This window comes from Scyliorhinus torazame, chromosome 2 (genome assembly GCF_047496885.1).
Source record: "Scyliorhinus torazame isolate Kashiwa2021f chromosome 2, sScyTor2.1, whole genome shotgun sequence".
Classification (NCBI taxonomy): domain Eukaryota; kingdom Metazoa; phylum Chordata; class Chondrichthyes; order Carcharhiniformes; family Scyliorhinidae; genus Scyliorhinus; species Scyliorhinus torazame.
In genome coordinates, this window is record NC_092708.1 from 373431934 (window position 1) to 373455638 (window position 23705).

Below are 23705 nucleotides of genomic sequence, written 5' to 3' on the forward strand. Positions count from 1 at the left end.
GGTGTCCCCCGCCAGTGCCACGCGGTGACAGGTGTGCCAGCAGGTGGCAGATGTGTGCCACGGTTTCCCGGCTCATCCGGAGTCTCCTCCTGCATTCCCGGTCCGTGAGGTCCTGTTATGACTGCCGGGGCCGGTACACACGGGGCGCCCTCGGGTGCCTCCGTTGCCGTGGGGCCGCGACGTCCTCCTCCCCCTCCTCGTCCTGTCGGTCAGGTGTCCCTCCAGCCTGGGCGGCTGCCGCCTGCCCCTCTGCGGCAGCATGCGCCGCCTCTCTGGCACGCTCCTCCTCCTCCTCCTCCTCCTCATCCAGGGCAACATAGACATGAGCGGCTGCCACCACGGCGGCCAACATCGCTGGATGGTCTGAAAACATGACGGCCTGGTGGGGGGGAGGGGAACGACGACATGTCATCATTGCCCATATCCCCTCCTCCCCCCAGCCAGGTGGCATGGACCGCATGGGTCCAACTGTTGGAGGCTGGCACCTGGCCAGGTGGACCAACTCATTTGCCCTCCCATCACCCACCCCGGCACGGACCCCAACCCCCAACCTCCACCCCGGCACTGACCCCCCCCCCCCAACCTCCACCCTGGCACGGACCCCCTCCCCAACCCCCAACCTCCACCCCGGCACGGACACCCCCCCCCCAACCTCCACCCCGGCACGGACCCCCCCTCAACCTCCACCCCGGCACGGACCCCCTCCCCAACCCCCAACCTCCACCCCGGCACGGACCCCCCCCCAACCTCCACCCCGGCACGGACCCCCCCCCCCAACCTCCACCCCGGCACGGACCCCCTCCCCAACCCCCAACCTCCACCCCGGCACGGACCCCCCCCCAACCTCCACCCCGGCACGGACCCCCCCCCCAACCTCCACCCCGGCACAGACCCCCCCCAACCCCCAACCTCCACCCCGGCACGGACCCCCCCCCCAACCTCCACCCTGGCACGGACCCCCCCCCCAACCCCCAACCTCCACCCCGGCACGGACCCCCCCCCAACCCCCAACCTCCACCCCGGCACGGACCCCCCCCCCAACCTCCACCCCGGCACGGACCCCCTCCCGGCACTCCCCCGGAGCCCAGCCTACTCTAACCACCCCCCCCCCTCCCCCCCCCCCCCCCCCCCCGCCGCACACACACACACACAAGCCGAGACACACCTCTCCTCACGCAATCAGTCTGCGGCCACGCCATTTCCTGCCCAGAGCCAACCCCCCAGGCCGTCACTCACCTCCTCGCTGGTCGGCGTGAGCCTGGAGCACCGGGTCACGCCGATGAAAAGGAGGTTTGATTCACGTCGACGTGAACGGTCATCACGTCGACGGGACTTCGGCCCATCCGGAAGGGAGAATATCGGCAGGCCGAAAATCGGCTGCCTTGCGCAGACCCGTGACATTCACCGCGGCAGCGGCGCCATTAACGCCCCGCCGACTTTTCTCCCTTCGGAGACTTCGGCGGGGGCGGGGTCGGGATTCACGGCGGCCAACGGCCATTCTCCGACCCGGTGGAGGGTCGGAGAATGACGCCCCAGGTGGGAATCAAACCCGGGTCCCTGGCGCTGTGAAGCAACAGTGCTAACCGTGCCGCCCCCCAGTGTGGACCAAAACGGCTATTTATTTTAACCTCTCCCAAATCCTAATGAAAAGCTGTTTTGTATAATTCCAGCTGAATTCAGGATTCACGGTAATTTGGACCTGGTTTCATTAAAACATCTTTAAAATTCACAATGCCAAGGTCAAATTGTTGGGCAATTTGAAAGGCAGGTCCTGTGTTTGTTTCCTATTGTTTCAAATGGGAATCTATCCACAGGATGGGTTGTTATCCTGGCTGTTCACACGATATTAGAAAGCGTGTATCAATGATCGATTATTGCTCTTCTATGGGGCTGCGAAAGTGACAGCGGCTCGGAGCCGCAAGGGTTAACAGAGCAGTGATTGTGCATTGCGAGATGATCTAGGACCCGGCGGACACATTTTATATTGCAGTAGGTGAAATGAGGATGGGAGAATTGAGTGGAGGTTGCTGAGGTTGGGAGGGAGGAAATGGGGTTAGTGTTCGGAACGGGGACAAAGGGGCCGGCCGCAGTGAACAACCGACCTGGAGAAAGATTTTCAGCAAAGTTTTCCTCCTAACTTCGTACAACTCACTTGTAAATCTGAACTTTCACTGTGGACTGAGGTTGATCTCAGGAAGTTGGTGCTTCGTTTTTTAAGAAAAATATCAAACCCGATTTTAACTTCCTACTTCCAAAAATCTTGCGAATATTTGGTCTTTTGTGATTGTATTCCGAGATGTCAGCAGAGTTTACCGACTTGCCTCTAGATGTCCTGCAGTTGTGTCACTAACCAGATATGTGTGTGTGTGTGTGGAGCTGACCCACTTCGACCTCTTCTGAAACCTCCACCACCCAGCACAAGGGACTGAACTCCTTGATACAACCCTGGTGTGATCACAGGTAGGTCACTTGAAGCGTGGACCCCACACATTCCTCTGTCTCTGTCTCTCTCTCTCGGATAAATGTGTTTCTTACAGCTTTGTAACCACCGGAATTTGGTGTTTGTGAGCCAGGCTTCTAAAATATGTTGCAGAATGAACGAATTTATTTTTGCCAGAGAGGGGACGGGTCATCTGAACATTAAAAAGGTACATTTTAAAAAAAAAATTCTGGGATGTGAGTTTAGCTGGCTCGCCCAGTATTTATTGCCCCGTCCCGATTTGCCCTTGAGAAAGTGGTTGGTGAGTTGCTTTCTTGAACCACTGCAGTCCCTGAGGTGTAGGTACACCGACTGTGCTGTTAGGGAGGGAGTTCCAGGTTTTTGACTCAGTGACATTGAAGGAACGGGGATATATTTCCAATTCAGGATGGCAAGTGACTTGGAGGGGAACCTCCAGGTGGTGGGATTCCCAGGTATCTGCTGCTCTTGTCCGTCTAGATGGTAGTGGTTGTGGGTTTGGAAGGTGCTGTCTAAGGAACTTTGGTAAGTTCCTGCAGTGCATCTTATAGATGGTACACATTGCTGCCACTGTGCGTCGGTGGTGGAGGGAGTGATGGTGGTGGAAGGGGTGCCAATCCAGCGCACTGCTTTGCCCTGGATGGTCTACAGCTTCTTGACAAGATTCATCCAGACAAGATGCATTCCATCACATTGTTGACTTATACCTTGTAGATAATGGACAGGCTTTGAGGAGTCAGTTGAGTTATTTGCTGTAGGATTCCTAGCCTCTGACCTGTAGCCGCAGTATTAATAAGGCTAGTCCTTTTCAGTTTCTAATCAATGGTAATCCCCAGGGGATTCAATGGTGGTAATATCAAGGGGCGATGGTTTGATTCTCTCTAATTGGAGATGATCATTACATGGCATCTGTGTGGTATGGATGTTACTTGCAACTTGTCAGCCCATTGGGGACCGTCAACTTTAACTTCCACCTGGGGCTCTGCAGTTTCCTATTTAAATGGAACTATTTTTATTATATTGGGTGTTGTTCCTCTTATTCCTCTATCATATAGTGTTGGGTTAAGCAGAGTGATGTGGAACAAGTTCTTCCACCTGTTAATTGCCACCATCATAACTCCCGGGCGTGGGTATATCTGTCTGGTAGGTTAAGTGTAAAGGAATACAGACACAGCTAGATATGTTGCTTCAGATTAAAGTATACCTTTTGGGAGGATTTTAACCATGTCACTCCGATGGTTTGAAAACTGGGGCGAAATTCTCCGTTATCGGCGGAAACTCCGCCGATCGGCGCAAAAAACGGCGCAAATCCCACTTGCGTCACGTCATAAAAATGGGCCGATAGTCTGCGGCCCGAAATGGGCTAGCAGCGACGTAACGGGATCCGCGCTTGCGCAGTGGTTCACGCCGTGCAGCGTCATACGCGCTGCACGGCGTGACGGCTCATAAGGCCGCGCAGCTCCCCCCCACCCGACCGGAACAGCCGACCGCAACACCCGACTTGATGGCTGGCCGTCGCTCAGCCCCGAGGTTCGAGTCACGCGATGTGGAGGCGCTCCTGGATGCGGTGGAGCAGAGGAGGGACGCCCTGTATCCCGGGCACGGCCGCAGAGTTGCCCCACGCCACAGCCGGCGTCTGTGGAGGGAGGTGGCAGAGGCCGTCACCGCTGTGGCCCTAACACCACGGACAGGCACCCAGTGCCACAAGAAGGTGAACGACCTCGTCAGAGCAGGCAGGGTGAGTGTCCCCCATACCCCCCATATCCCCTCTCCCCCAAATCCCCCCCTCCCCCATATCCCCCCTCCCCCATATCCCCCCCTCCCCCATATCCCCCATATCCCCCCTCCCCCATATCCCCCCCTCCCCCATATCCCCCCCTCCCCCATATCCCCCCTCCCCCATATTCCCCATATCCCCCCTCCCCATATCCCCCCTCCCCCATATCCCCCATATCCCCCCTCCCCCATATCCCCCATATTCCCCCCTCCCCCATATCCTCTCTCCCCCATATCCCCCATCCCCCATATCCCCCCTCCCCCATATCCCCCCATATCCCCCATATCCCCCCTCCCCCATATCCCCCATATTCCCCCCTCCCCCATATCCCCCTCCCCCATATCCCCCCTCCCCCATATCCCCCATATCCCCCCTCCCCCATATCCCCCCCTCCCCCATATCCCCCATATCCCCAAGTGAATCCAGCCCTAACCTTAACCTCTGCAATGCACGCGCAACCGATGGCGTGCATTCATATACCTGCCTAACACTGTTGCCTTTTACCCCTGCCACCCCCCCCCCCCCCCAGGAGAAGCGCGCACACAACAATAGGGAGCATGTGAGGACTGGAGGAGGGCCCGCTGATGAGAGGCCACTGACCGTACACGAGGAAAGGGCCCTGGAACTGGCTGGCGGACCTGAGGACCGGGAGGTTGCTGATGCAGAGGTCGGGGCCCCACGAGCAAGTGAGCCACCAACAGCCCGTCCCCATATCCCCCCTCCCCTATATCCCCCTCTCCCGTATCACCTGATCACTGCCTGATGTCTAACCATGCATGCTTCATTGTGTATCGCAGGACCAAACGTCCAGGCACCCATCCCCGCAGATGCAGACCGCCCGCAGAATGCCCCTCGGAGACCACGGGAGACGGAGAGACCCGCACCCTCCAGCATGCGACGCCCGCAGGATGCCCCTCGGAGACCACGGGAGACGGAGAGACCCGAACCCTCCAGCATGCGACGCCCGCAGGATGCCCCTCGGAGACCACGGGAGACGGAGAGACCTGGAGCAACAGGGAGACGACACCCCCGTCACGTGCGGGAGCGACCACCCAGCGATGAGGGGGGCAGCCACAGGCCCCCGTCACATCCGAGCCAGGACACCACTACCCAGGACACCACTATCCAGGATACCCCTACCCGGGACACCACTACCCAGGACACCCCTACCCGGGACACCACTACCCGGGACAGCACTACCCGGGACAGCACTACCCGGGACAGCACTACCCGGGACAGCACTACCCAGGACACCCCTACCCGGGAAGACGAAATACCGGACAGTGACTCAGAGTGGATGGGTGGAGACGAACCCCCACCCCAAAGTGCCATGGACTCAGAGTGGGACGAAGAGCACGACACAACGCCACTGCTGTCACCAACACCCTCCACCATCGCAGAAACACTCACCACGGTTGGGCACTTTAGTGATGAGGCGTCTGGTACACTCACTGGTGCGCACAACACAGCCGTCCCGGTACAGCAGGTGGAGGTAGGAGCAGCAGAGGGACCGGGCGGTCGGAGGGCAGCCCAGGCCAAGCGAACATCTGCCGCCCAGATGGATCCCGGGTTCCTGCAGTTACCACACCTACACATAGATCCGATGCAACCACCGACACGGAGACGAGCGAATAGGGTGACGGGTGGCTTGCGGCGGCTGCGGTCGCAGGTGGAGGAGTCCACCCGCGTCCAGGAGCTGGGAGTGGTCCCGGTCATGCGTGCCACCCAGGCTGACACCGCACGGGTGGCGTCCACGGTGGAGGCAATGGGTGCGACGGTGTCAGACATGGGGAACGGTTTGCGAGGCCTGGGGCCTTCCGTGCAGGCGGCGTCTGTGGCCCAGGAAATGGCTGCCCTCTCACAGGAGGCCATGAGCCAGTGCCAGCGCCAGATGGCAGAGGCGCTCAACGCCATAGCCCAGTCTCAGCAGGCCATGGCCCAGTCTCTGCAGGCCATGGCCCAGTCTCTGCAGGCCATGGCCCAGTCTCTGCAGGCCATGGCCCAGTCTCAGCAGGCCATCGCTGAGGGCATCGGCGCCAGTGGCCATGTGCGAGCTGGCGTCGCACTGTCGCAGACAGGGTTCGACAACCCCCTGGGCTCCATGGCTGCAAACCTGCAGACCCCTGTCGATACCAGCACGGGCCTCCAGGACTGGCAGCGCCAGATGTCGGGGGCGCGTCGGATGGCCAGTCCGTTCGCATCCCCCACCCATGTAGAGGCCTGGGGGCCATCGGGCACCCCGAGGGAGGAGGAGGTGGTGTGGTCCGTCCCGGCTCCCTCTGTAGGGGAGGTCCCGGTACACCGCGACACCTCGGACTCCCCCCCTTCCGTCCCAGGTGCATCGGGTGGGCAACGGGCAGGACAGGCTGGCAGCTCGCCATCCCAGTCGCCCGGGCCGCAGCCTGGCCCATCTAGGCCAGGACGCCCCAGGAAACGGCCGCCAAAGGGATCCAGTGTCAGAGGGCAGGAATCACAGGAGTCCACCTCCAGTTCTGCTGTACCGTCTGGGGAACCACGTAGACGTAGTCAAAGGGCCCGTAAGGCCAAACAATTAGACACTGAGTAAGTTGGCACGGGTGCAGGGCACAGATGAGTTTTAGGCGCTAGGGCACGTGCATGAACTCCTTTGGTTATTAAAGTCAATGTTACACCTACCGAAGCTGCCTTTGTGCTCTGTCCAAAGTGTGCGGGGGTGTCATGTACGTTGAGCGCAAGTGTGTGTGTGAGGGGTGGTCTTACCTCAGCCCCAGGTGAGTCTGCCCCCTTCCCCCTGGGCCGCCATCAACATCCCCCGGGCAGAGGACGGGACCGTGCGCTGCAGTGTCACAGCCGCATGCAGGGATGGTCCGGGTGGATGGTGGTACTGTGGCCATGGGTCAGACATAGTCCAACGATGTAGAGCCAGGAGCTCATCGGAGGCGGGTTGTCATCATTCTCCATGGCCTGCGATAGACACGCGTCCACCCGCAACTGGGTGAGCCCGGCCCGTTGTGCCGCCGGTGGATCGGCAATTGGGAGTGGGGGGGTGGTGTGCATGCGGGTGGGGTGTGTGGGGTTGGGGAGGGGGGTGAGGGTGCTGGGTGGGTGGATGGGTGGGGGGTGTGGGTGGTCGGCTGTTGTCATGGTGTGCGGTCTGTGGCCATACTACCCGATTCCCACGCCCATCTAGTCAGTGAAGCGGGCGTCTATCAGTCTGTCCCGTGCCCGCTGGGCCAGCCGGTAACGGTGGACAGCCACCCGTCTGTGTCTACCCCGTCTGCCCTGACCATTGCCCCCATCCCCCTCATCTGGGGAGGACTGGGCCTCTTCCTGCTGCTCCTCCACTCCGCCCTCCCTTGCCTGCGGCACATCGCCCCTCTGCTGGGCTATGTTGTGCAGGACGCAGCACACCACAATGATGCGGCCGACCCTATCTGACCGATACTGGAGGGCGCCCCCAGAGAGGTCCAGGCACCTGAAACGCATCTTCAGCACGCCAAAGCACCTCTCGATCACTCCCCTTGTCGCTACATGGGCATCATTGTAGCGGTTCTCCGCCTCATTGCGTGGCCTCCGTATAGGCGTCATCAGCCACGATCGCAATGGGTAGCCCCTGTCGCCCAGCAACCAGCCCGTCAGCCGGGGATGGCGTCCCTCGTACATGCCGGGGATGGATGACCGCGACAACACGAATGAGTCGTGTACACTGCCTGGGTGACGGGCGCAGACGTGCAGGATCATCATGCGGTGGTCGCAGACCACCTGTACGTTCATCGAATAGGTCCCCTTCCTATTAGTGAACACGGCCCTGTTATCTGCAGGTGGCCGCACGGCAACGTGCATCCCATCGATCGCGCCCTGGACCATGGGGAACCCGGCAACGGCAGAGAAGCCCACGGCCCGGGCATCTTGGCTGGCCCGGTCCACGGGGAAGCGGATGTAGCGGTGCGCTATGGCATAAAGGGCATCTGTCACTGCCCGGATGCACCGATGTCTGCGATATGCCGGACAGGTCCCCACTCGGTGCCTGGAATGACCCCGTTGCATAAAAGTTCAGGGCCACCGTAACCTTGACGGACACGGGGAGAGGGTGTCCCCCGCCAGTGCCACGCGGTGACAGGTGTGCCAGCAGGTGGCAGATGTGTGCCACGGTTTCCCGGCTCATCCGGAGTCTCCTCCTGCATTCCCGGTCCGTGAGGTCCTGGTATGACTGCCGGGGCCGGTACACACGGGGCGCCCTCGGGTGCCTCCGTTGCCGTGGGGCCGCGACGTCCTCCTCCCCCTCCTCGTCCTGTCGGTCAGGTGTCCCTCCAGCCTGGGCGGCTGCCGCCTGCCCCTCTGCGGCAGCCTGCGCCGCCTCTCTGGCACGCTCCTCCTCCTCCTCCTCCTCCTCCTCATCCAGGGCAACATAGACATGAGCGGCTGCCACCACGGCGGCCAACATCGCTGGAAGGTCTGAAAACATGACGGCCTGGTGGGGGGGGAGGGGAACGATGACATGTCATCATTGCCCATATCCCCTCCTCCCCCCAGCCAGGTGGCATGGACCGCATGGGTCCAACTGTTGGAGGCTGGCACCTGGCCAGGTGGACCAACTCATTTGCCCTCCCATCACCCACCCCGGCACGGACCCCCCCCCCCCAACCTCCACCCCGGCATGGACCCCCTCCCCAACACCCACCCCAGCACGGAACCCCCCCAACCTCCACCCCGGCACGGACCCCCTCCCCAACCTCCACCCCGGCACGGACCCCCTCCCCAACCCCCAACCTCCACCCCAGCACGGACCCCCCCCCAACCTCCACCCCGGCACGGACCCCCTCCCCAACCCCCAACCTCCACCCCGGCACGGACCCCCTCCACAACCCCCAACCTCCACCCCGGCACGGACCCCCCCCCAACCTCCACCCCAGCACGGACCCCCCCAACCTCCACCCCGGCACGGACCCCCTCCCCAACCTCCACCCCGGCACGGACCCCCTCCCCAACCTCCACCCCGGCACGGACCCCCTCCCCAACCTCCACCCCGGCACGGACCCCCTCCCCAACCCCCAACCTCCACCCCAGCACGGACCCCCCCCCCAACCTCCACCCCAGCACGGACCCCTCCCCCAACCTCCACCCCGGCACGGACCCTCTCCCCAACCCCCAACCTCCACCCCGGCATGGACCCCCTCCCCAACCCCCAACCTCCACCCCGGCACGGACCCCCTCCCCAACCTCCACCCCGGCACGGACCCCCTCCCCAACCTCCACCCCGGCACGGACCCCCTCCCCAACCTCCACCCCGGCACGGACCCCCTCCCCAACCCCCAACCTCCACCCCAGCACGGACCCCCCCCCCCAACCTCCACCGCGGCACGGACCCCCTCCACAACCCCCAACCTCCACCCCGGCACGGACCCCCTCCCGGCACTCCCCCGGAGCCCAGCCTACTCTAACCACCCCCCCCCCGCCGCACACACACACAAGCCGAGACACACCTCTCCTCAGGCAATCAGTCTGCGGCCACGCCATTTCCTGCCCAGAGCCAACCCCCCAGGCCGTCACTCACCTCCTCGCTGGTCGGCGTGAGCCTGGAGCACCGGGTCACGCCGATGAAAAGGAGGTTTGATTGACGTCGACGTGAACGGTCATCACGTCGACGGGACTTCGGCCCATCCGGAAGGGAGAATATCGGCAGGCCGAAAATCGGCTGCCTTGCGCAGACCCGTGACATTCTTCGCGGCAGCGGTGCCATTAACGCCCCGCCGACTTTTCTCCCTTCGGAGACTTCGGCGGGGGCGGGGGCGGGATTCACGGCGGCCAACGGCCATTCTCCGACCCGGCGGGGGGTCGGAGAATGACGCCCCTGGTTCCTGTCACACACTCTTGATGTGAATGGTCCCTTATACCAGTCAATACATTGTAGTGCCTCTCTGGTAAGTTGCTCCTGTCGCATCTCTCTCCCAGTCTTGTCAGTGTGTAGTCAGTACATGTTTTTATTTCTAATACGTGCGTTAGTGGGTTTTTAAAAAAGTTAGCAGCCCAGCTGTGCCTCTGGTCATGAAAGAGCTGAGGGATTTTTATAACGGAGATCCCTGTTTTTGTTGACTGGTTGACTGTTCAAGTTTCATTCTCTCGAGTTGGACAAGGCAGAGACTCCCTCTAGATTTGCATGGCCTCTCCAGCGTGCACATTTACTTTCGGATGTGGGTATGGCACAATACTTGGTGGGGCTGAAGAAGGAGGGAGAAGTTGGGCACTGAACAGGAGGTTTACCAGGAGATATGGTCAGAATTAAGTGTGAAGTAGAGGGGAGAGATGCGATCAGACAGGGTGTGAGTGAGGAAAGGTATTAGAGAGAGTGTGAGTGTGTGTGTGTGTGTGTGGGTGGGGGTGGGGGGTGGGGGTGGGTGGCTGAAGCTTCTGTGGAACATATGGTGGAGGGACAAGGTGCACAGACCAGAGTTAGAGGGGCACAGGTTGAGATCCCTGTTGGTTGATAAATAATATTAAACCATAGAACAGAATCCCTACAGTGCAGAAGGAGGCCATTCAGCCCATAGAGTCTGCACCGATCCTTTGAAAGAGCAGTCTCCCTAGGCCCACTCCCCTGAGCTATCCCTGTAACCCCATCTAACCTGCACATCTTTAGACACCGCAGGGTAATTTTTAGCATGGCCAGTCCACCTAACCTACACATCTTTGGACTGCGGGAGGAAACCGGAGCACCCGGCGGAAACCCACGCAGACACGGGGAGAGTCTGCACAGACAGTCACCCAAGGCCGGAATTGAACCTGGTGCTGTGAGGCAGCAGTGCTAACCACTGTGCCACCATGCTATCCTATTATTTGCTACAGCAGTTTTTAATTGTGGGTGTATGGGTGAACAGGAAAGTGCAATTCGTTAAAAGACTGCATAATAATTGAATTACCATCCTCCTCTCCCAAAGTACATCACTGAGTAAAGAAGGGGTTTGTGCCAGGCAAATACAACAAGTTCTCCAATGACCATACAGGACTTGTGGCTTGATGGCACTGTGGAGGTAACAGAGCATATACAGACAATCAGAAAATACAGGAAAAACCCAGCACGCCAGGTACTATCTGTGAAGAGAGGCCGAGTTAACGTATCCGCTGATGGCCTTTCAACAGAACACCATGGACTTGAAACGTTAACTCTTCCTTTCCACAGATACTGTCTGACCTGAATAGTATTTCCAGCATTTTCTGGTTTCATTTTTGATTGAAAGAATGTAGAAGTTCTCCCAATGTCCTGGTCAATATTTATTGATGACCAGCCACCGAGAGAAAATACTTTGAGAACTGCTGAGGTCATAAAAGATGTTCCTTGATTCCAGCGTGTTTCTTTCTTTCTTTGCCGACTCTCACCTGCCTTATGTGTGGAGCCAGAGGAAATGGGCGAGGTACTAAATGAATACTTTGCATCAGTATTCACCAAAAAGAAGGAATTGGTAGATGTTGAGTCTGGAGAAGGGTGTGTAGATAGCCTGGGTCACATTGTGATCCAAAAAGACGAGGTGTTGGGTGTCTTAAAAAATATTAAGGTAGATAAGTCCCCAGGGCCGGATGGGATCTACCCCAGAATACTGAAGGAGGCTGGAGAGGAAATTGCTGAGGCCTTGACAGAAATCTTTGGATCCTCGCTGTCTTCAGGGGATGTCCCGGAGGACTGGAGAATAGCCAATGTTGTTCCTCTGTTTAAGAAGGGTGGCAGGGATAATCCCGGGAACTACAGGCCGGTGAGCCTTACTTCAGTGGTAGGGAAATTACTGGAGAGAATTCTTCGAGACAGGATCTACTCCCATTTGGAAGCAAATGGACGTATTAGTGAGAGGCAGCACGGTTTTGTGAAGGGGAGGTCGTGTCTCACTAACTTGATAGAGTTTTTCGAGGAGGTCACTAAGATGATTGATGCAGGTAGGGCAGTAGATGTTGTCTATATGGACTTCAGTAAGGCCTTTGACAAGGTCCCTCATGGTAGACTAGTACAAAAGGTGAAGTCACACGGGATCAGGGGTGAACTGGCAAGGTGGATACAGAACTGGCTAGGCCATAGAAGGCAGAGGGTAGCAATGGAGGGATGCTTTTCTAATTGGAGGGCTGTGACCAGTGGTGTTCCACAGGGATCAGTGCTGGGACCTTTGCTCTTTGTAGTATATATAAATGATTTGGAGGAAAATGTAACTGGTCTGATTAGTAAGTTTGCAGACGACACAAAGGTTGGTGGAATTGCGGATAGCGATGAGGACTGTCTGAGGATACAGCAGGATTTAGATTGTCTAGAGACTTGGGCGGAGAGATGGCAGATGGAGTTTAACCTGGACAAATGTGAGGTAATGCATTTTGGAAGGGCTAATGCAGGTAGGGAATATACAGTGAATGGTAGAACCCTCAAGAGTATTGAAAGTCAAAGAGATCTAGGAGTACAGGTCCACAGATCACTGAAAGGGGCTACACAGGTGGAGAAGGTAGTCAAGAAGGCATACGGCATGCTTGCCTTCATTGGCCGGGGCATTGAGTATAAGAATTGGCAAGTCATGTTGCAGCTGTATAGAACCTTAGTTAGGCCACACTTGGAGTATAGTGTTCAATTCTGGTCGCCACACTACCAGAAGGATGTGGAGGCTTTAGAGAGGATGCAGAAGAGATTTACCAGAATGTTGCCTGGTATGGAGGGCATAAGCTATGAGGAGCGATTGAATAAACTCGGTTTGTTCTCACTGGAACGAAGGAGGTTGAGGGGCGACCTGATAGAGGTATACAAAATTATGAGGGGCATAGACAGAGTGGATAGTCAGAGGCTTTTCCCCAGGGTAGAGGGGTCAATTACTAGGGGGCATAGGTTTAAGGTGAGAGGGGCAAAGTTTAGAGTAGATGTACGAGGCAAGTTTTTTACGCAGAGGGTAGTGGGTGCCTGGAACTCACTACCGGAGGAGGTAGTGGAGGCAGGGACGATAGGGACATTTAAGGGGCATCTTGACAAATATATGAATAGGATGGGAATAGAAGGATATGGACCCAGGAAGTGTAGAAGATTGTAGTTTAGTCGGGCAGTATGGTCGGCACGGGCTTGGAGGGCCGAAGGGCCTGTTCCTGTGCTGTACATTTCTTTGTTCTTTGTTCTTTACGTCACCAAACCCCCCCCCCCCCCACTCCCCTCCCCCCCAAAGTGTACAGTAACATAGTCATTATGCTGCCTGGTTACTAATCTGGGGGCCTGGACCAATAATCCGGCAGGCCTAAATTCAAACCCCTAACGCCACCCCTTCCCCCACAACAATTGGCGGAATTTCAATTCAGATGGTTAAATGAATCAGGAAAAAAAAGTTAGTATCAATAATTGTCACAACTGGTTCACTAATGTCTTTTGAGGAAGGACACTTGTCTTCATTAGCTGATCTGACCTGTATGTGACTCCAGACCCACAGCAATATGACTGACGCCACAACTTTCCTCTAAAATGGTCGAATAAGCCACTCAGTTGTATCAAAAGACTGCTGCAAACAGCTACCTTCCTCACCAGCCTCACAGGTCCAAGGAGGTGACTGGCCAGCACTTTCTCAAGGGCAATTAGGAATAAGGAATAATTGCTGATGCTGACAGCCCGCGAATGATTAAGACGAAAAGCCCTGCTCATACTTGGCTGCTCTGCCATCAGCAGGTGGAGAGATACTATAAAAAGAGTTAATAAACATTCCATGATGGAATCAAAAATAAATTCTAAACTGTAATCTCGTCTCGTGATTCAGATAACTATTGTGAATTGCTGTGGCTTTGCTTGTGTGCTTTGACGTCAGTTGTGTTTCCTGATAAGATTATAGCTCTAATTACTCCAGTAATCCATTATATGAGCATGAAATCAATAGAGTGAATGGAAACCACTCGAGACTGATTACTATTTTACATATGTTAGTATTAAAACTTTATCAGTGAATGATGATTGACATCTTAGTATGGACCACACACACAAGCCTTTTTTTTAAACATGTATTTATAGCTTTAGTATGTTTTCTTTTGATATTCCCCTTTTATTTTCCTTCCTTTACCAGCCAGCTCTTCACCTGTAAGTGTTGCTTTTCTCCTTCCTATTCTTCCCCTCAATTCATTGTGACATGTTGGGTTTCCACCTCTTTTTGTCTTATTGATTCGTTTTGATCCCTCATGTCGTCGCTCTGCCTGACTCAACCACTAACCTAACCTGGTAACTCCCGGCTTCAATAGTGTATACACCGTAGTGTACACTACTGGGCCATTATCCCAAGCTGCCCCATCTCTCTGTCCGTTAATTATCGTGCGCACCTCACTTCGATCACTCTTAATCCGCACTCTCAATGCATTTAAATATTTGGGTAAGTTTTCACAAAATATCCAGGTTGAAAGTTCACTGGAAGTTATACTCTTTGGCGTCAAATTCAAGGGGTGACCTACTGAAGACAAAGGGTGTCCTTGTATGTATTTTCTCCAGAGACTATTCAGGAGAAAGCTGTAGAGATAGACTGCAGCATTTTGGCCTCTCCAGTTTTAAACCATTTTTCTACTGTGGCAACCTTGTGTAGAAATGTATCTGTAGATTGAGCTGAAGACTTGACCGAGTGACTGATTAGATGTCTTTAATTTTTAGTATTTAACCAAAACATGGAAGCAAGAAGAGACTGCAGTGCGAGGGACTGAAGAGAAGTGTGTAAACCATCCAAGCTGAGTACTTTTAAATACATTGATTTAACCGGTCTCGAATTTATCGATATGTGGTTACATCAAGTACATGATACATCGGTGCAATAGGTAGATGGTGCAAAAGCAAAATACTTTGGATGCTGGAAATTGGAAATAAAATATGGAAAATGCTGGGAAAACTTGGCAGGTCTGGCAGCATCTGTGGAGAATGAAATTGAGTTAATGTTTTAGGTCTGTGACCTTTCATAAGAACCGGAGAAAGTTAGAAACGTAGGCCGTGATTCAGCCTCGTTGAGCCTGAAACTGGACATAGAAATGTTTTGGTTGAATCGAGGGCGTAATAAGTTTTGAGCAAGTGGATTGACAGGGCGGGGAGGGTTGCGGGTGGAGGTGGGAAGAACAAAAGGAAAGGTCTTGCTTTTCAGGAACATAACACCTATGCAAATCAGTCTGGAGCTTATCGGTATGTGGCTGTATCAGAGGAAGTAGATGGTGTACTCCAGATCATTTTGTTTGTGTGCACAGGGTGCATTGGAAGTCATGGGGATTAAAATCTAAGGCCTTGGTGTAACCTAGAGCTAATATAATATGTAGGAATATAAACGCTGTGAGTTCAAATCCTGTTGTGGTAAATTATGAAATTGACTTCAGTAAATCTGGTTTTGGAAGAGGACAATGGAAGCTGCTGAACTGTTGTGAAATCCCAACTAGTTTGCTAATGTCCTCTGTGAAGGAAAGTGCCTGATCTTACCATGTCTGGCCAAAATGTCCCACACGATGCTGGTCACTTGGTGACTTTATCAGGGCAGCTAGATGTGGGTAATGGATCATCACCTGGTGGACTCGACCCACATATTTCCCGTTCTGTAGAATTTCTCTCCTTAATCTCCTGAAGATAACAAAGCAAGACCTTTTACAAACTCGACCCATTCTACATTTTAAAAATAACCACTGGCCTTTGACTTTCCTGGAACCTTTGCTCCGGTCAAATAATACATCATTATTAAGTGCGTTTAATGAAACGCTGTTTTCAGCTGCCTAGGCCCAAAGCTTTGGAATTCCCTCTGTAAACCACCCCAACCTCAAGACATGAACCCACCCACTTGATCAGGTTTTCAGTCACTCCTCATAATAACTTTTTTTGTGTTAATATTGTCTCATTGTTCCTTTGTTGAAACTTTCTTACATTAAAAGTGGAACATTATGGAGGTTGTTGATAAAATGTAATGTTATTCACTCTGCCAGTCCTCAGCACAGACTGTAACTGTGTCAAATCACTTAAAATACTAAGGGATACTCATTTGTCATCTGGCCATACTACCTTCAGCAATGAATACTTAACTCCAGATCATTTCTAAATAACGTGAATAGCAGAGAGAATCCAGAAGTGAATCGCCTAGTGACTGCTACCCAACCACAAAGTTATCATTCATTAACCACTTACTTTCTATTGTGAAGCAAGTCTGTCATTAATTCCATTAGCTTAGCTTTCATTAAAATCTTCTAATAAATCGTTCTTTCACGCTGTAAATGGAATAAAGTTCCAGTGCAAACCTTTAAGCATTGCGAATAATTGAGTCGGACTGCATGTCCTGAAGGGGCTGGTTTAGCACAGTGGGATAAACAGCTGGCTTGTAATGCAGAACAAGGCCAGCAGCGCGGGTTCAATTCCCGTACCGGCCTCCCTGAACAGGCGCCGGAATGTGGCAACTGGGGTTTTTTCACAGTAACTTCATTGAAGCCTACTTGTGACAATAAGCGATTATTATTATGTGTCCTTGCAGCCAGCGTGCTGGATAACTGCACTTGCTGAGTCTCTGACTGTCCAATGAACAAGAAAAACTGCAGACACTTCATCCACACAAACTGTTCTCACGCTTTGCACCAGTGAGCTCTTTAAATCGGTGTTGTCTGATAGCAGCAGGTTTGTTTTTTCTTCGCTGTCCTGTTCTTTACTGAGGGGACATTATGTCGCAGGGCCACAAGTTGTTGGCAAGAAAAGGAATGATATATTTCCAATGTATGTTCGGCAAAGCTTGCTCACCCCATTACCATCCATACGAGGTTCAGATCAGTCACTGGATCACAGTTGATACATTTCATAATGGCGTGTTTGTCCACAGATCTCTGAAGGTGAGAGGTAAGGTTAATAAGCTGATGTAAAAGGCATATGGTACACTTGCCTTTATCAATCGAGGCATAGATTACAAAAGCAGGGTGATCATGTTGGAATTGTGTAGAACTTTGGTAAGGCCACAACTGGAGTAGTGTGTGCAATTCTGGTCACCTCACTATAGGAAGGATGTGATTGTACTGGAGAGGGTGCAGAGGAGATTCACCAGGATGTTGCCTGGAATGGAACATTTAAGTTATGAAGAGTGGTTGGGTAGACTTGGGTTATTTTCGCTGGGGCAGAAAGGACGACCTGATCGAGGTGTGCAAGATGATGAGGGGCATGGACAGGGTGGATAAGGAACAGCTATTCTCCATAGTTGAAGTGTCAGTCACGAGGGGACACAAATTCATGTTAAGGGACAGTAGGTTTAGGGGGGATGTGAGGAAAAACCCTTCTACCCAGAGGGTGATGACTGTCTGGAATTCACTGACTGGGAGAGTGGTAAAGGCGGGTTGCCTCACATCCTTTAAAAAGTACTTGGAGAGGGCTGCAAGTGGCGCAGTGGTTAGCACTGGGACTGCGGCGCTGAGGACCCGGTTCGAATCCCGGCCCTGGGTACTTGGATGAGCACTTGGCATATCACCACATTCAAGGCTATGGGCCAAGTGCTGGTAAATTAGATTAGGTAGGCAGGTCAGATGTTTCTCATGTATCAGTGTAGATTCGATGTGCCAAAGAGCCTCTTCTGCACTGTGTGATTCTTGTGAAAAATGAAAATGAAAATCGCTTATTGTCACAAGTAGGCTTCAAATGAAGTTACTGTGAAAAGCCCCTAGTCACCACATTCCGGCACCTGTTCGGGGAGGCTGGTACGGGAATTGAACCGTGCTGCTGGCCTGCCTTGGTCGGCTTTAAAAAACAGCAATTTAGCCTAGTGTGCTAAACCAGCCCCTGTTCTTGGGAAAAGGGAAATACTGGCTATTAAATTACACCTTCTCCTAGTTTCCCTTCTAGAATGGACCAGTACTGGGACATGTAGGCCAGGCCCGATTAGGATGTAAGGTTCCCTTCACAGAGGACATCAAGTGAATTAGTTGTAATTTTACAGCAACCTTTCAGCTTCCATTTTCTTTTCTAATGAGTAGATTTGTTGAGTACTGTGACAGTGGTGGAAATGTCATTGGAGGGATTCCAACATGGAGTTCCTGGAAAGATAGACACAGATATGAGATGTTCAAGGACTTTGGAGAGGAAAGGGAGAAGCTAGATAACCACATCAGGGGGAGAGGAATAGTAAATATGTTGATAGGGTGAGAGGAAGTGGCATTGGAAGAGACTCACGTGAAGCATAAACAGCACATAGAGCAGTTGGAACAAATGGTCTGTCTCTGTGTTGTATATCCCATGTCATTAATGAGGGTCTGCCTCATTTTGTTAAGTGAAAACCCGAGGCAGGATTTTCCAGCCCTGACACTGATGCGTGTCATCGCAGGTGGGGCGGGAAATTTTGGACAGCCGTTGACATTCTCAGACTGCAGCTTAAACATTTTATCCTAACTTGTGCTCTCCGCAGAATTAAACAATTCAGTCGCCAACCCCTTGGCAATGAATCAATTTCACACGTTAGCGACGACCTTGTGTCTCTTCAAAACCTGTGCTCCTGACATTACTGTGGGTCATTGCCTGGTCCTGTGAATACTCTATTCCCGGATCTCTCCCATTCACCGTTCAGGAAATCAGCCAGGAAGCAGCTTTTCACTTTGGGAAAGTGAGATAGTGTAACAAACTGTAGTAAAAAGCTTGCAATTTACAGCGAGCCACCAAACTCTGTAAAAGGAAAGAATAGTATTAGCATTCTGGGTGTTTATCCTGAAACATATGCACCAGAAGCCTGACCCATGTCTTAGCTCTGGCCCTGATGCTGACTGCATGCTGATTATTTTCAGCATCTTTCGTTTCTACTCTGGACTGATAGCGATTGCAGCTGTCACTTTATGTTTTATCTATTTAATGCATTCACTAGACTCCTAAACTGAAAAGATAATTGGAGAAATGTACGGAATGAGTTGTGGCCACCATACAAATGCTTTAACTTCATCATAATTACATTCCTGATGGGTGAATATAAATGATTTTAGATCGGTGGTGGGAAAGACTACAGTTAGTGAAAACTGAAGGTCTTCTGCATGTGGAGGTGAGTGGTCAGAATAGACGTTTCTCCACACCAAAGGCAGACTGAGCAATGAGACCACTCACACTTCCACGAAGAACCATGAAGAATGTGTTGTAATTCCTAGCGAACCTTTCATGGTCTCCAGATGCTCCAAGTTCTCCAAGAAACCTATTACAAAGTAAACTATACACAGTACCCTTCAGGTCCGAGCCGGGACGACATATATTCGGCTGCCATCTATGCCACTTGCTCCGCTGATAGGCCACTGCCCCTCAGCGGGGAAGCTGGTATTCTACTCGGTTTATGGGGAAGCTAATTGGTCCGTCCCCTTTAGTCTCGTGGAGGTTATAACACAGTCCTAACCATTGAGCAGAAGCTGAAATGTAAATTACTGCTGTTGAGTCTTGAACTCCAACAGGTTTTGCCAGGAAGTGGACAGCTTTCAGCTACAGAAACCAAAGACGGCCAATGCCTGAAATCTGAAATCAAAACAGAAAATGCTAGAAATACGAAGCTGGTCTTGTAATAGAGTTAACGTTTCAGGCCAGTGATCTTCCTCGGGAAGCTCCCAGCTACGTACACTTACAATTATAAATCACCTCCAAATGTTCTTGATCTAAAGATATTCTAAACAAAGTTATCGTTTCTACTATTGCAGAAAACTGGCAGTAATTTAAAAGCAGTTATTTTTTTAATTTAAAACCCAAGCATTGCGGAAGCTTAAAACGTAAATTAAGCTCAAAGGCAAGATTGTCATTTTAATGAGTAACTCTGTTAATCCATAACTGCTCTTACTTTTTGTATCTATCGGGCAGGATTTTCCATCTGTTGCCGCTGGCGGGATATTCCGGTCCCGCCGACGGTGCCCACGATGCCCACGGTGCCCCCCCCCCCCCCCCCCCTCTGCGGGTACCCTGGTGGCGGAGGGTGCGAACAACCAGAAACCCCGTTGACAGCGGCGCCAGCCAATGGCGGGCCACCTCTGCGAAGCATGTCGCTGGGGTGGGTGGGGTGTATTTAATTGAAGCTGGAGGACCAGGGTCCTTCGAATTTGTTCTTTTAAAAAAAATGTTTCCCTGTGAGCCTCAGCGTTTTCCAGTTTCAGAAAGCTCTGTTAAAACATTAACAGAGCGAAGCGCCAGAAAAATCTATCTTTGATCAAAAGGCCACGTTTGAGTCCAACACCAATTTATGGCTACTGGGTCAATGATTGAAATGTGGAATTTGAGTGTGGGAAGAGAGGTAACTATGCTTACATCAAACAAGGATACAGGAACAATTTTGCTTCCCCGTTTTTTTGAGAAGTTAACATCTTAGGTTTATGACTATGACCATTAAAAGATCCATAAAGGATGAGTACAAGTAAGCAACAGCTGTGGATGATATCCAGACTGTTAATCTAATTGAAGTCATATAAAACTTTATATCTGCAATCATTCTAAAACCGTGCTAATGGTAATATAGATAGAGGGGAAACATTAACTTATTTTTGCCCTTGGTGTCGCTTGGAATCTGTCATTATGCATGCAACCTACAAACTGTACACAGTGGATTTGTAATACAGTGGCTCTTCCAGTTTCCCACGGAATGGAAAAGTTGCTCTATCTACGTATCACTGGTTATTCAGTTTAGAGGAAGAATGCTACTTCTTTCCTCTAAAACATCACAGCGCTCCGCATGCAGATAAGTATTTTTTGATTACGTACAAGCCGGTCCATTATTAAAATTATGCTTCTGGATGTTTGCTGCGTTAAAAGCACAATATAACAGGCGTCACGGTGGTATAGTGGTTAGCACTGCTGCCTCACGACGCCGAGGACCCGGGTTCAATCCCGGCCCCGGGTCACTGTCCATGTGGAGTTTGCACATTAGGGAGTGTCTGCATAGGTTCTCACCCCCACAACCCAAAGATGTGGAGGGTAGGCAAATTGACCATGCTAAATTGCTCCTTAATTGGAAAAATTAAAACAAAAGGCACAATATAAATACAAATTCTCATGTTGTTACAGAGCTGCAGTTGTATGTAGGGGCTTGAGGGAGATATCATCAGAGTCAGTATCGGGGTGTGAAGCATGAGGAAAAAGGAGAATTAAACTGTAGCAAAATTAAGAAGGGGGTTGCATGCACATGGCCATTTCCTCCTGCCCTCCAACTTACAGGCAGAGTTTTACCTTAGTGCTAATTGACAGAGCGAGTTGATCACCTTTTGTGGAAGCTGCCAAACTGCTTTGCATTGAAATCTGCTTTGCATTGAAATCTGCTCCATCAGGAAATGATAATGGGATGGTCCACCGCCAGATAGTGAAGATGTAAATCAATGTTTGATGCCTTTTCTTCCCCCCCCCCCCCCCACAGTTATGCTTTGAGACTTAATAAATGTAGTGTAAGCCAAATTTAGCAGTCACTTAGTGCCAGGCAGAGTTGCAGGAAGATTGGATGAGTCGCTATTTAATCTTTTGTTCTGGTGGTGTTTCTATTTGAGTAGAGCCTTGGAATCTTGACAGCCACTTAAACTGGGGCCCTATCTCACCAGTTCAAAAGCTGACCCAGTGGACAGCACCTCCCATGAATTACATTGGAGTGCCAGCCTAGACGATGACTCCAGCCGTGGCTAGCGATTTAAATCTTATAACACGAAAAAGATGGCTATTAATTGAGTCATGGAATCCTTACAATGCAGAAGGAGGCCATTCAGCCCATCAGGTCTACACCCGCCTTTACCCGATAGAGCACCCTACCTAGGCCCAATCTCCCACTCCTAGCCCCATAACCTCACCTAACTGTGGGAGGAAACCAGAGCACCTGGAGGAAACCCATGCAGACACAGGGAGAATGTGCAAACTCCACAGTCACCCAAGGTCCGAGTCGACCTGGGACCCTGGTGCCGTGTTAACCATTGTATCACCGTGCCGCTCTGACACCATTACTGACAAACCAACATCATTAGACTGAGGGGTGCATATCTCTAAAACATACTTACCCTTGAATTTTTTACTTAAAAATAAGTATCACTAATTTCTATTGAATTTGATTTGAGATAAATTATGTAAGAACATGTTTTGAGAAAACAGGACAGTAACCTTTCCTGGTGGTCCCTATAGGTCTGACTAAGTTCAAACCAATGTGTTTTTTATTATTTTGCAAAGTAGCTAATTATTGGATTGCAATATTTTCTATTTTTTCTAATGCAATCAATTTAAAAAAAATCTTTATTCTCCTCCCTTTTCACATTTTCTCCCAAATTTACACCCACCAACAATAAACAATAATCAGTAACAAATATGTCAATCCCCACATCAATAACAACAATCCCATCCTCCACCAACCCAAAACATTCACCCACATGTTCACATAAACAACTGACAAAAAGGAATCAGGAATCACCAAGCCACCATTAACACCCACCACCCCCCTCCCCCAACCCTCCCACCCATCTCCCCCCCCCCCAACTAATGTTCGATGTTATCCAGTTCTTGAAAGTGCATAATGAATAATGCCCATGAATTGTAGAACCCTTCTATCCTTCCCCTCAGTTCAAACTTAACCTTCTCAAGAGTCAAGAATTCCAACAGATCGCCACGCCACACCAGGGCACAGGGTGGAGAGGCTGCTCTCCAACCCATCAGGATCCACTTTCGGGCGATCAATGAGCTGAAGGCTACAACATCTGCCTCCGCACCCATTTCCAACCCTGGCTGGTCCGACACCCCGAATACAGCCTCTCAGGGGCCCGGGTCCAGTTCCACGTGCTCCACTTTAGAAATTACCCTAAAAACCTCCTTCCAGTAATCCTCTAGCTTTGGACAGGACCAAAACATATGAACGTGATTAGCCCCCCCCCCCCCCCCCCCCCCCCCCCCCCCCCGCAACGTTTACACACATCTTCTACTCCTTCAAGGAATCGGCTCATCCTCGCCCTTGTGAGGTGTGCTCTGTATACCACCTTCAGCCGTATCAGCCCCAACCTCGCGGACAAGGTGGAGGCATTCACTCTCCGGAGCACCTCACACAGACCCCCTTCTCAATAACCTCTTCCAACTCTTCCTCCCACTTTGCTTTGATCCCTTCCAGTGGTGCCCTCTCCTCTTCCAAATAGCTCCGTAAACCGCTGACACTACCCTGTTCTCCAGTCCCCCTGTCGCCAGCATCTCCTCCAGCAATGTGGAGGCTGGCTTCTCCGGGAAGTTCTGTATCTCCTTTCTGGCAAAATCTCGAACCTGCATGTATCTAAACCTTTCCTCCAGCTCCAGCCCATACTTCGCTTTCTCTCCTTCAATCCGGCAAACCGACCCCTAAGAAACAAATCTTTCAGTGTCTTAACCCCTCCTCCCATTTCCGAAAATTTCCATCCCACCTCCCTGGCTCAAATCTGTGGTTCCCCTGAATCGGCATTTCCCTTGACCCTGCCCCCAACCCGAAATGTTGGCGAAACTGCCTCATGTGCCTGAAAACTACTTTATAACAATTTTAATACAATGATCCGTTGTTCTTTTTATTTTTGCAGGTGTCTTGTGATATGTGG

At 52.1% G+C, this 23705-nt stretch overlaps 1 protein-coding gene and 2 long non-coding RNA genes across 4 annotated transcripts in view; 2 read left to right on the top strand and 1 right to left on the bottom strand.

Annotated features, from left to right (window-relative positions):
* The first annotated feature begins 1896 nt into the window (after positions 1–1896).
* On the top strand, positions 1897–15129 carry LOC140404512 (uncharacterized). The gene is made up of 2 exons (XR_011938525.1): positions 1897–2460; positions 14842–15129. It is a non-coding gene; the product is annotated as an uncharacterized lncRNA (long non-coding RNA).
* On the bottom strand, positions 14119–20078 carry LOC140404523 (uncharacterized). 2 transcript variants are annotated; one of them, XR_011938529.1, is made up of 3 exons: positions 19979–20078; positions 18352–18837; positions 14119–17021 (listed from the first exon to the last, which is right to left on the bottom strand). It is a non-coding gene; the product is annotated as an uncharacterized lncRNA (long non-coding RNA). The 2 variants fall into 2 exon arrangements; XR_011938527.1 differs by lacking the exon at positions 19979–20078 and having other exon boundaries at positions 18352–19309.
* A 432-nt stretch (positions 20079–20510) lies between these two features.
* Positions 20511–23705, top strand: part of LOC140407651 (tandem C2 domains nuclear protein) — a 42170-nt gene continuing 38975 nt past the window's right edge. The window contains exon 1 of the mRNA XM_072494989.1: positions 20511–20545. Coding sequence (XP_072351090.1) covers positions 20511–20545 — 35 coding nt within the window. The remainder of the gene's footprint in view (positions 20546–23705) is intronic.